This window comes from Babylonia areolata, chromosome 18, assembly GCF_041734735.1.
Source record: "Babylonia areolata isolate BAREFJ2019XMU chromosome 18, ASM4173473v1, whole genome shotgun sequence".
Taxonomy (NCBI): domain Eukaryota; kingdom Metazoa; phylum Mollusca; class Gastropoda; order Neogastropoda; family Buccinidae; genus Babylonia; species Babylonia areolata.
This window is the reverse complement of record NC_134893.1, coordinates 14,104,539-14,117,395: the sequence shown is the minus strand read 5'-3', so window position 1 is coordinate 14,117,395 and position 12,857 is coordinate 14,104,539. Positions and strand designations below refer to the sequence as shown.

Sequence of the window (12,857 nt, the reverse complement as noted above, 5' to 3'; positions counted from 1 at the left end):
TATCTTTATTTGTGTTGTACATCTTATCGTTAAATAATAACGGCGGTATTTCATCTGAATCGACACCCTTCTTACTCATAAACGACTTAACCAAGTGCCACCAATTTTTGTTACCAAATTGTGAAGGATCAGAAGCCTTTTTATTCAATTCTTCTAAGTATTCGATTTTCCTATTTCTAACTTTTGATACTACAAAATTTCTAAACTGACGGAAAATTGCTTCTTTTTGCTTTCTTGTGGAGGTCTTTACGTTGTTCAATTAAGAATAGAATTTCATCGGTCATCCATAGTGTATTACCAGAGCAAATTTTAACCTGCTTGATTCGTTCATTCATTCATTCATTCATCCATCCATCCATCCATTCATTCATCCACCTATCCATCCATCCATTCATTCATCCACCTATTCATTTACTCATTCATTGGGCCATTCATCCATTCTTTCTTTCAAGGCCTGACCATCGTGATGAATTTATGGTTAGGTCAGGCATCTTGTTGTTGTTTAATCAAGCAGACATGGTGTACAGGTGTAACGTACATCAATCAGTCCGCACTCTTTGACATCTCCTGGAAAGTCAAACTGAAACTGAAACTCGTTCAACCATTCATTCATTAATTTTATTCATCGGTTTGTTTGTTCATCCATTCGTTCCTTTTCTGATTGTGTATTGTTCAATGATTGAAATTGTTATGTTCATGATAACAATGCTCTTGATAATAACAGCAGCAGCAATACTAGCAGTAGTTGTAGTAATAGTAGTAGTAGTAGCATTGTAGTAGTAGTAGTAGCAACAGCAGCAGTAGCAGTATGGCAGCAACAACAGCGGTAGAAATGTCGCTTCACCACGATCCAACAACCACAACCTTTCACAACAGCAAACCACAACCCCACACTGCTCCACAGGGCACCACGAGACAACGGGCGTGTCGCTAGGAAGACATACTGTGGACGACACTCTGCTGGTATTTGTGGACAGCGTCCAGCATGAGGTCGTTGAGAAATCCCAGCTCGGGTTTGTTCATCAGCCTACAGTCGTAACGGCTCACCACAAAGGCTCCACCGAAACGCGTGGCCCCAAATCTGATCTCCGGGGTCGTCTGAGTCACGCGGTCGCAGTAGCGCCGGATTCTCTTCAGCATCTGTTTAAAAACCTCCACCTCCTCGTTCAAATCCGGCCCCTGCTCACGAAGCCTTTGCTGGAAACGATCGTGGAAGAACTCGTACAGAGCGAAGTCCGCCACGTTGAGCTGCCTGTGGCGCTGAATGTCCTCGGCGGAGAAGACCCGCTTCTTCTTGCGGACGTTCCTGTTCAGGGGGATGTAGAGGATGTCCTTGAGGCCCCAGCACATCAGGCGGCGGAGCAGCACAAGGGAGTGGTCGAAGTACTCGGTGATCATGACCAGGCGGAAGTCGCGGTCCAGCTGCCGGATGTAGCCTTGCCGCAGAGTGGCGTTGAGTACGTGGCTGTTGTTCATGCCCAGGTCCTGGGACTGTTTGTTACGGACGTAGGTGGTCAGCTTCTCGGGGTTCTCGAACCTGCCACGGTGATGGAAAACAGTGGGCAAGGGGCGTAGGGGGTGTGTGGGTGGGGGGTGGGAGAGGGGGATTAGGGAGGTGTGTCATCAGAGCGTTTGGGTTGTGTGGGTTAGTTTTCATGGATTTCGTCTCCGTCTGTCTGTCTGTCTGTCTGTCTCACACACACACACACACACACACACACACACACACACACACACACACACACACACACACACACACACAATCGGCACGCATGCAACACACATATGCAAACTTTTTACTATCTTTCAATTTTCAGTTCCAGTCATCGTCCATAGACAGACCCACCCACTACAACAGTAGCGAACACGGGAATTCTATCCCCTACGCTGTAACAACAACCTAAGAAGACTTTCCAAAGAAAACAACAACAGGAAACAAAATTTCTTTTATCGTGCAGGTAGACAGACAAAAAGCTCCCTAATTATCACCTGGTAGGATCGTGCAGGTAGACAGACAAAAAGCTCCCCATTTATCACCCGGTAGGATCGTGCAGGTAGACAGACAGAAAGCTCCCTATTTATCACCTGGTTGGATCGTGCAGGTAGACAGACAAAAAGCTCCCTATTTATCACCTGGTAGGATCGTGCAGGTAGACAGACAAAAAGCTCCCTATTTATCACTTGGTAGGATCGAGCAGGTAGACAGAAAAAAAACAGAAAGCTCCCCATTTATTACCTGGTAGGATCGTGCAGGTAGACAGACAAAAAGCTCCCTATTTATCACCTGGTAGAATCGTGCAGGTAGACAGACAACGACAAAAGCTCCCTAATTATCACCTGGTAGGATCGTGCAGGTAGACAGACAAAAAGCTCCCTATTTATCACCTGGTAGAATCGTGCAGGTAGACAGACAAAAAGCTCCCTAATTATCACCTGGTAGGATCGTGCAGGTAGACAGACAAAAAGCTCCCTATTTATCACCTGGAAGGATCGTGCAGGTAGACAGACAAAAAGCTCCCTATTTATCACCTGGTAGAATCGTGCAGGTAGACAGACAACGACAAAAGCTCCCTAACTATATCACCTGGCAGGATCGTGCAGGTAGACAGACAAAAAGCTCCCTAATTATCACCTGGTAGGATCGTGCAGGTAGACAGACAAAAAGCTCCCTATTTATGACCTGGTAGGATCGTGCAGGTAGACAGACAAAAATCTCCCTATTTATCACCTGGTAGGATCGTGCAGGTAGACAGACAAAAAGCTCCCTATTTATCACCTGGCAGGATCGTGCAGGTAGACAGACAAAAAGCTCCCTAATTATCACCTGGTAGGATCGTGCAGGTAGACAGACAAAAAGCTCCCTATTCATCACCTGGTAGGATCGTGCAGGTAGACATACAAAAAGCTCCCTATTTATCACCTGGCAGGATCGTGCAGGTAGACAGACAAAAAGCTCCCTATTTATCACTTGGTAGGATCGTGCAGGTAGACAGACAAAAAACAAAAAGCTCCCCATTTATTACCTGGTAGGATCGTGCAGGTAGACAGACAAAAAGCTCCCTATTTATCACCTGGTAGAATCGTGCAGGTAGACAGACAAAAAGCTCCCTAATTATCACCTGGTAGGATCGTGCAGGTAGACAGACAAAAAGCTCCCTATTTATCACCTGGTAGAATCGTGCAGGTAGACAGACAAAAAGCTCCCTAATTATCACCTGGTAGGATCGTGCAGGTAGACAGACAAAAAGCTCCCTATTTATCACCTGGCAGGATCGTGCAGGTAGACAGACAACAATGACAAAAGCTCCCTAACTATATCACCTCGTAGGATCGTGCAGGTAGACAGACAAAAAGCTCCCTATTTATGACCTGGTAGGATCGTGCAGGTAGACAGACAAAAATCTCCCTATTTATCACCCGGTAGGATCGTGCAGGTAGACAGACAAAAAGCTCCCTATTTATCACCTGGCAGGATCGTGCAGGTAGACAGACAAAAAGCTCCCTAATTATCACCTGGTAGGATCGTGCAGGTAGACAGACAAAAAGCTCCCTATTTATCACCTGGTAGGATCGTGCAGGTAGACAGACAAAAAGCTCCCTATTTATCACCTGGTAGGATCGTGCAGGTAGACAGACAAAAAGCTCCCTAATTATCACCTGGCAGGATCGTGCGGGCAGACAGACAACAAAGACAAAAGCTCCCTAACTATATCACCTGGCAGGATCGTGCAGGTAGACAGACAAAAAGCTCCCTAATTATCACCCGGTAGGATCGTGCAGGTAGACATACAAAAAGCTCCCTATTTATCACCCGGTAGGATCGTGCAGGTAGACAGACAAAAAGCTCCCTATTTATCACCTGGCAGGATCGTGCAGGCAGACAGACAAAAAGCTCCCTATTTATCACCTGGCAGGATCGTGCGGGCAGACAGACAACAAAGACAAAAGCTCCCTAACTATATCACCTGGCAGGATCGTGCAGGTACACAGACAAAAAGCTCCCTATTTATCACCTGGCAGGATCGTGCAGGTAGACAGACAACAAAGACAAAAGCTCCCTAACTATATCACCTGGCAGGATCGTGCAGGTAGACAGACAGGGGGTTGGTGACGTTCAGCTGCAGCACCTTGTTGAGGTAGCCTCTGGACATCGACCCGTAGTACTCGAAGGACGACTGGAACTGAGCCAGGGGGTGACGCAGCATGGTGACGTACACCGTCTCCGCCGGCATGACGTCATGGAAGAACTGGCTGTGGTAGATGGCGTGGCACCACATGACGTGGTAGCGCTGGCCGAGGGGTGGGGGCAGGAGGAGGGCGGTGGAGGGGGTCTGGGAGGGGGTGATGAGGTAGTTGTAGGAGGTGATGGAGAGGCGCTTCCTGGGCAGAAGAAAGTTGAGGCCCCTGGTGAACCCGTAGCGCTGCAGCACGTTGGCCACGGTGCAGCTACCCGTCTTGTGCACCTGCCGGCAGCCAGCCATCAAACATCAACATCAGCATCAGCATCAGCATTAGCATCAACATCAGCATCAGCATTAGCATCGATGTCAGCATCAGCATCGACATCAGTATCAATATCAGTATCAACATCGATGTCAACACCAGCATCAACATCGATGTCAACATCAGCATCAACATCACCATCAGCATCAATATCTATGTCAGCATCACCATCAACATCACCATCAACATTGATGCCAGCATCAGCAATAGCATAAACAGCGCTGTTGACATCAACATAAACATCAGCATCAACATCTATGTCAACATCAACAACATCACTATCTACTTCTGCGTCAACATTAGCCACCTTCAGCATCAGCATCAACATCAACATCGACGTCAGCATCGACAACGACATCAGTATCCACTTCCGTGTCAGCGTCAACTTCGGCAGCATCCGTATCAGCATCAACGCCAACATCATCATCAACATCGGCATCAACATCAGCATCAGCATCAACATCGATGCCAGCATCAGCATAAACAGCGCCGTCAAATCAACATAAGCATCAACATCAACATCGATGTCAGCATCAACAACGACATCAGTATCTACTTCCGCGTCAACATTCGCCATCAACATCAGCATAAGTATCAGCATCAACATCGATGTCAACATCAACAACGACATCACTATCTACCTCCGTATCAGCGTCAACTTCCACCATCAGCGTCAGCATCAGCATCAACATCAGCATCGATGTCAGCATCAACAACGACATCAGTATCCACTTCCGTATCAGCATCAACGTCAACATCATCATCAACAACATCGGCATCAACATCAACATCAGCACCAACATCGATGCCAGCATCAGCATCAGCATAAACAGCGCCGTCAGCATCAACATCGATGTCAGCATCAACAACGACATCACTATCTACTTCCGTATGAGCGTCAACATCGGCAGCATCCGTATCAGCCTCAACGTCAACATCATCGTCAACAACATCGCCATCAACATCAGGATCAGCGTCAACGTCCAACACCAACGTCAACATCGACATCAACATAAAATCATCAATGACAAATGCGACGTCAGCGTCAGCATCAACATCAGGATCAGCGCCAACGTCAATATCAGCGTCAACACCAACGTCAACATCGACATCAACGTCAAACGGGGGGAGGGACTGGGACTAGGGTTGAGGGCCTTGTGGGTATGGACTTTGTTATGGTGCGATGATGATGATGACGATCAGATCTGCTAGTTATAGCTGTAGTAGTTGTAGCAGTAGTAGTAATTGTAGTTGCAGTTGTACAGCAACAACAGCAGCTGGATGAGCAGCAGCAGCAGCAATAGTAGTAGTCGTAGTAGTAGTAGTAGCAGTAATGATGCTGATAATGATGGCCTGATGACCTGTTGATGATGGAGATCATAATGATGACAATGATGGTGGTGGTGGTGGTGGTGGCGGTGGTGAATGACTGAGAGAGAGAAAGACAAGAGAGAAGCAGAGAGAAAGAGAAACAGAGACAGACATATCAAGGCTTCAGAAATCACCCCCCCCCCCCCCATCCCAGTCCTCCCCCCCCCCACGCCCATACCCCCACGCCCCTACCCCCACCCCCGTCCCCCCCCCCCCCCCCCCCCCCCCACACACACACACATCAAGACTTCAGACAGGCACACATAGACACAAACACACACACAGAGACACAGACAGACAGACAGAAATTCCCCAAACCTGTCGGCAGCACATTCCCTCAGGTGTCAACGTGCGTGTTTGCACTCTCTTTCCTCCCCTCCTCCCCTCCCTCCCCCCCCCCACCCCCGCCCCTTTCCTACCTCCCTACTCCCCCCCACCCCTCACACCTCCCCCACCCCTCCCCAATTCCCAGGGGCTAAAGGCCTAAGTCCGGGAGGAGGTGGGGGAGGGGGAGATGTGTGAAGGTGTCAGCATCATGTCCTGACAACAAGGCCCTGACCTCAATGACACAACCGGCACCACTGTGCGCTGACCGTGCTCGCTTCGTTTGTCACGTGCCGTCTGTGTTGAATAAGCTCCAGGATGTGTGTGTGTGTGTGTGTGTGTGTGTGTGTGTGTTAGAGAGAGAGAGAGTGTGTGTGTGTGTGTGTGTGTTAGAGAGAGAGTGTGTATGTGTGTGTATGTGTGTGTGTGTGTTAGAGAGAGAGAGAGAGTGTGTGTGTGTGTGTGTGTCTTAGAGAGAGAGAGAGTGTGTGTGTGTGTGTGTTAGAGAGAGAGTGTGTATGTGTGTGTGTGTGTGTGTGTGTGTTAGAGAGAGAGTGTGTATGTGTGTGTATGTGTGTGTGTGTGTGTTAGAGAGAGAGAGAGAGAGTGTGTGTGTGTGTGTGTGTGTCTTAGAGAGAGAGAGAGTGTGTGTGTGTGTGTGTGTTAGAGAGAGAGAGAGAGAGAGAGAGTGTGTGTGTGTGTGTGTGTGTGTGTGTGTGTTAGAGATAGAAAGAGTGTGTGTGTGTGTGTGTGTCTGTGTGCGTGTACGTGTGCATGTGTGTGTGCGAGTGTGTGTGTGTGTGTGTGTGTGTGTGTGTGTGTGTGTGTGTGTGTGTGTGTGTTATGGGTAAATGAATTAAAAGGTATGTGTTGTTGTGTTGTGTTGTATGGTTCGGTGTGGTATGCTGCTCTGTACAATGCTATGCTATTGTGTGTTGTGTAATATTGTGTTGTGTTGTGTCGTGTCGTGTCGTGTCGTGGCATGGTGGTTTGGTATAATGTGCTGTTCTATGCTGTGTTATGCTTTTCTTTGTTACAGAGTGCTGTGCTGTTTTGAGCTGTGTTATACTCTGCTGTGTGATACGGGTAGGGTGGGTTAGAGTAGGGGTAGGGAATGGAGTGCTGTGTTGTGATGTGCTGTGCTATGCTATGCTGTGCTGTGTGCTATGATGTGGTGTAGTATTGTGTAGCTGTGTCAGTGGGGACACAGACACAGTGGCACAGACGTTTGCCGCGAACCTTGCCGAAAAAGATGTGGTGTTTGGGCACACAGCCAGCAGGCGCCCCCTGGTGGTCACCGCCTTCCTTCAGAAGTTGTCTGGGAGCTATGACCAGGTCCCATAACTCGGCTGCTATCTTTTGTGGGTCCTTGTCTGCTTACAAAAAAAAAAAAAAAAAAATCATGATAAAATAAAATAAATGTAAAACTATAAGAAAAACAAGCAGAACAAGAAGAACAAGAACATGAAGAACAAGAACAATAGGCATAAACAGAGAAAGAAAGAAGAAGAAAAAAACACGTTGCTTGATACTGCTCTACGACATTGAAACAGACAAATTGACACAGACACACACGCATATAAGAGACAGACAGAGAGAGAGAGAGAGAGAGCACTCAGAACTCAAAAACATTTTTCATTCAAGGATTAAGATTTTGGGCATGGCCTATTCTTCCAATCTGTCCATGCCAATCTACATCAGTTATAATAGTACACACACATTTAATGGAAAGGGGAGAAAGAGAGAAGAAGAAAAAGAACAAACCGTGCAGAAGGACAAATATGAGGAAGAACACACACACACACACACACACACACACACACACACACACACACACGCACACACACACACACGCACGCACGCACGCACGCACGCACGCTCGCACACACAAACACACACACACACAGTGACAGATGGATCGTAGAGAGAGAGAGAGAGAGATGTCATCGGTATCGACATCCGGATGGCAAAAGCCACATTGTTGTTTTCAAATCCACCTACGACAGTTGCAATTCATACTACAGTGACAACTACCATCGCCATTATCACTTATACAACTGCTATTGTTACCATCATCACAGAATGAAATGAGAGACAGACAGACAGACAGACAGACAGACACAGACACAGACAGAGAGAGAGACTTCTTCTTCTTCTTCTTCTGCGTTCACTCGTATGCACACGAGTGGGCTTTTACGTGTATGACCGTTTTTACCCCGCCATGTAGGCAGCCATACTCCGTTTTCGGGGGTGTGCATACTGGGTATGTTCTTGCTTCCATAACCCACCGAACGCTGACATGGATTACAGGATCTTTAACGTGCGTATTTGATCTTCTGCTTGCATATACACACGAAGGGGGTTCAGGCACTAGCAGGTCTGCACATATGTTGACCTGGGAGATCGCAAAAATCTCCCCCCCTTTACCCACCAGGCGCCGTCACCGTGATTCAAACCCGCGAACCACAGATTTACAGTCCAACGCTTTAACCACTCGGCTACTGCGCCCGTCGAGAGAGAGAGACACAGAGAGAGAGAGAGAGAGAGAGAGAGAGAGAGAGAGTACATAATTCATAGTTGAAGAAAAACTGACAGCCAAACAAAAGACAAAGGCAGAGAGGGATACTGATAGATAGACAGGGAGACAGAGACACCAAGAAAAGAGACAGAAGAAGAACAAGAAGAACAAGAAAAACATGAATAGCAAGAACAGGAAGAGCAAGAAGAGCAAGAAAAAAAAATACAAAAAGAAGAACAAGAACAGGAAGAAGAGCGAGAGGGGGGGGGGGATGAGGAAGAGAATACAGAAGAAATTGGGAAAAAAAAGACAAGACACAAAAGACAAGATAAAAAAAAAAAGTGGAAAAAATAGGAAAATGAAGGTCTCACCAAAATAAAGGTGAGGGAAATGGGAGGATGGAGTCCCCATAGAAAATAGAAAGAAAGAAAGAAAGAAGAACACCACTACCACCACACTCACAACATCAACACCAACCAGACATCAGGACCACAACACACCAACCAGACCAAACCAAACCAAACGCTACGCACTCACACCCACCTCTCTGCTCCAGAACTGCTGCTGCCTCGGACCCCATCCACTCCACAAGAGACCCGTTCTCCGGGAGGACCCTCACCCCGCTCCTCACGCCTTTCTCCTCCCCCGTCTCCTCATCCCTCTGCTCTGGAGGAAAAGGATCCCCGCCTTGTCCTCCTGGTCCTCCTCCTCCTCCTCCTCCTCCTCCTCCTTCTCGTCGTCGTCTTTCTTCTCCTCCTTCCTCAAACTCGACACCCGACTCCCTCAGACCCTCAGGAAGCGGAAGGTCGGGGATGTCTCCAGCAGGAGGCTTGGGGGGCACCGCGTAGCGAGGCTCCTCTGGGTGGAGGTGGCGGGTCTGGGAGGGGGAGGGTGGGAGGGTGGAGAGGTCTCGGGGAGAGGGGTGGAGGGGGGTAGAGTGGGAGGTGAGGGTGAGGAGGAGGAAGAGGGCGGAGAGCAGAGCGAATGCTGCCAGCACAAGGCTACCAAGAGAGAGAGAGGGGGGAGGGAAGGGGTTGAAATTAATCAATTAATCATGGGCTTAGTTCATGAGAAATGAATGATACGTATATGTAGATTTATAGATGGATAGATAGATAGAGATTATACTGAGAAATTGTGTTGAAATGAATGAATGAATGAATGAATAAATGACGACTAAATAATGAATGAATATATAAACTGACTAATAAGTAAATGTAGACAGACTGACTGACAGACAGACAGACCGACAGGCAGACAGACCGACAGACAGACCATAGACAGACAGACAGACAGACAGACCCAGATAGAAAGATAGATACAAAGATCATTTACGTCACCACACTCCGACAGGGCCTTCTGTTTCAGCAACCTGGAGGGCCCACCACTAAGCACAGGGTTTCTCCCAGCGCCCAACGATGACCTAATTACCTCCCCTATGTCCCGAACGGTGAAGAATCCGTTCATGACCTCCCCTGCCTACCCTCGTGGCGAAGACCTGTTTTTTTGGAGAAAAAAAAAGTTACCTAGACCTGACCTACGACGTGGATCACCACCAGCATCTACTCCAATGGCTGTCGGCCCACAGCTGACTGTGCCGTAGAATGTGCACCGGTGGCCTGGTGGTTATACTCCCGACAAGGTAGCGAGTGTCCACGGGTTTGAGTCCCACACGGGGCGGTTTTTTGTTGCTTTTTTTGTTGTTTTTCGGGTTTTTTAACTCACCCCCAAACCCCTCTACCAGACAGTCTGTGAAAGGTGGTCAGAGTGCAAGTCTTTCGGGTGAGACGATACTGAAACCGAGGTCCTGTGTGCAGCAAACACTAAATGCACGTAAAAGGACCTCACGGCAACAAAAGGTGGTTCTTTTTCCCCTGGCAAACAAATGCGCTTGCAGATCTATAGAAACAAGATATGCGTGGCGCCACACAGTGGTTGCGACACGTTCTCACTCAGGGGAGAGCAGCCCAAATTTCACACAGAGAAATCTGTTGGGACAATACAGTACAACACAGTACAATACAAAACAATACAATATCCGCCGGGTGACTGTTTGCGTCAATCTGCTGACAGTGAGACAGTGTTGTATCTGCCAATGGCGAGGAGTGTTCATGATAACCGCCCCTGTCTCCCAGTGCAGGCGAATTCTTTGGGGAAAAAAAAAACAAAACAAACAAAAAAACAATCGCTCAGTCTCCACACACGGACCAGCGCCAAAATCTGTTCGATTTTTTCTCCCTTTTTTTCTGCCACACAGTCCACGGCGTTTCTGCGGCAGTACTCCATGCCGATTACAGTTTCAGTTTCAGTTTCATGGAGGTGTCAAGGCGTGTGGACACGTATACGGTGTAGCACATCTGCTTTAATTGTTTTGTTTTTTTGTTTTGTTTTTTAAGCAGCAAATCGCTCACCTACGCACAAACTCAGCATGCTGGTCTGGTCCAGAGGGCGCACCCCAGGTTTGAATAAACCTTTTTAATAGCAAAAAAAATGAATAGTTTAATAAAAGAATAATTAAGTTTATACACTGAAATAATTGTAATTGTGAGAAGGCAAATGAATTGAATAAATTGATATTGTAACCATCCCCAATCAATCCACAGGGAGTTTTCACTGCACTGTTATGTCGCCGGGAGGCCACACACCAGAGCAGACCCTTCACTGCTGCTGAGTCCCTTCCGTGATGCTCAGTCGTGCCCGTTCTGATTCGACTACTGATAAGAAAATATCATCGATCGATTTGTCGCAGAGACAGACTGGGTGAGCGTTCCCTGCCACTCGCCCTGATGTGGAGAGTGTGACTTCACCCCTTCAGTGACCTTCCCCGTGAATACATCCCGAAACTTCGACAGCAACTCACCACAAGCATGAAAGTGGAAGAGAAATCGAAACTGAGGTCACCACGAGAATTTCGGAACATGGAAGCAATTCTTCTTGATGATGACACAATGATGGCTCTCGACTATGTTATTCCAGTCTGCCCAACTGAAGGCCATATCACCCCCTGACTCTGGGTAGCAGCTAGCCACAGCCCAATAAAGGGATTTATCTTTGATGGGGTTCGGACGCGACCCACTTCGGCAAGTCGGGTAAACCTAACTGTGTGTCCGTTCGCCCATCGCCGATACCTCCACCTTTTGCATAAACCTTCTAGCAAGCAAACAAAGCGGAATCGAACCTTACGAATAAAAGGTCCTGGTTGGCAGGGCAAAAGACATCAGCAATAAGAACAACTGCCAGACCACTGTTACACTGCAAGCGACGGGAGAGAGAGAGGGTCAGAATTTAATTCCTGTCAGAATCTAGTAATTGAGGCCAAAGCCTCGTATGCAGAGATGTGATTGAAACAAGATTATCTGTTGTTGTTGTTGTTTTATGAGAATGAATAAGCAATGGTAATTCATATCAAGCAATATAAAAGAGGGAGAGACGGGCGGAGACCAATAGAGAGAGAGGGGCGGAGACCAACAGAGCATCAAGGCACTCACCAAAAGCGTCTTCTTGCACATCGTAACCTCATGTTTATCAGCGCTCTGGAAACAACACACACACACACACACAAAGAAATAAATCATAAACTGGTTACTGGACTTGGAGAACGGTTTGTGAAAGTTCAAATCATCACGCCGTGGCCGACATTTCTTCTCAGCTTCTGGTCGTTCTTTGCCAGCCACTTACTTTAAGCTTCGATTTTTGAAAATAATTTTTCTTGCGTTGATTACTACACAAACAGTGTGTGTGTGTGTGTGTGTGTGTGTGTGTGTGTGTGTGTGTGTGTGTGTGTGAGCGCACGTGTAATTGTGTGCGTATATGTGTATACAATTATGCTTTGTCTAATCGTGTATGTATGTGTGCAATCGTGTTATTGTGTGGGTGTGGGTGAGTGTGTGTGTGTGGGGGGGGGGAGGGGTGTAACTCAGAAGTCTTAATATCTATTGTTTCAGCCTTTACGACATGGGAGTACAGGTAACAACATCTCACAACAAGAACAGTAATGAAAAGAAAGGTCAGAGCCAAACAAGTATTGCAAATCATTTTTGACTCACTTGTGTAAACAAAGTGAGTCTATGTTTTAACCCGGTGTTCGGTTGTCTGTGTGTGTGTGTGTGTGTGTGTCTGTGTGTCTGTGTGTCCGTGGTAA

General features: G+C 47.4%; 1 protein-coding gene across 1 annotated transcript; it reads right to left on the bottom strand.

Moving 5' to 3' along the window:
- Positions 1-600: 600 nt before the first annotated feature.
- Positions 601-12,243, bottom strand: LOC143291844 (galactosylceramide sulfotransferase-like). Its single transcript, XM_076601960.1, has 5 exons — positions 12,205-12,243; positions 9,260-9,717; positions 7,438-7,571; positions 4,072-4,463; positions 601-1,537 (listed from the first exon to the last, which is right to left on the bottom strand). The coding sequence occupies exons 1-5, from the start codon at positions 12,234-12,236 to the stop codon at positions 931-933; spliced, it is 1,623 nt and encodes a 540-aa protein (XP_076458075.1). The 5' UTR covers positions 12,237-12,243; the 3' UTR covers positions 601-930.
- Positions 12,244-12,857: the final 614 nt, after the last annotated feature.

Bases quoted from the DNA above. Each gene is read 5' to 3' on its own strand.
- LOC143291844 (XM_076601960.1), bottom strand. From the start codon at position 12,236: ATGAGGTTACGATGTGCAAGAAGACGCTTTTG. The intron at 7,572-9,259 runs GTGGGTGTGAGT...TTTTGTAAGCAG, and splicing joins AGCAGTTCTGGAGCAGAGAG to ACAAGGACCCACAAAAGATA. The intron at 1,538-4,071 runs GTGATATAGTTA...TCACCGTGGCAG, and splicing joins TACCTGCACGATCCTGCCAG to GTTCGAGAACCCCGAGAAGC.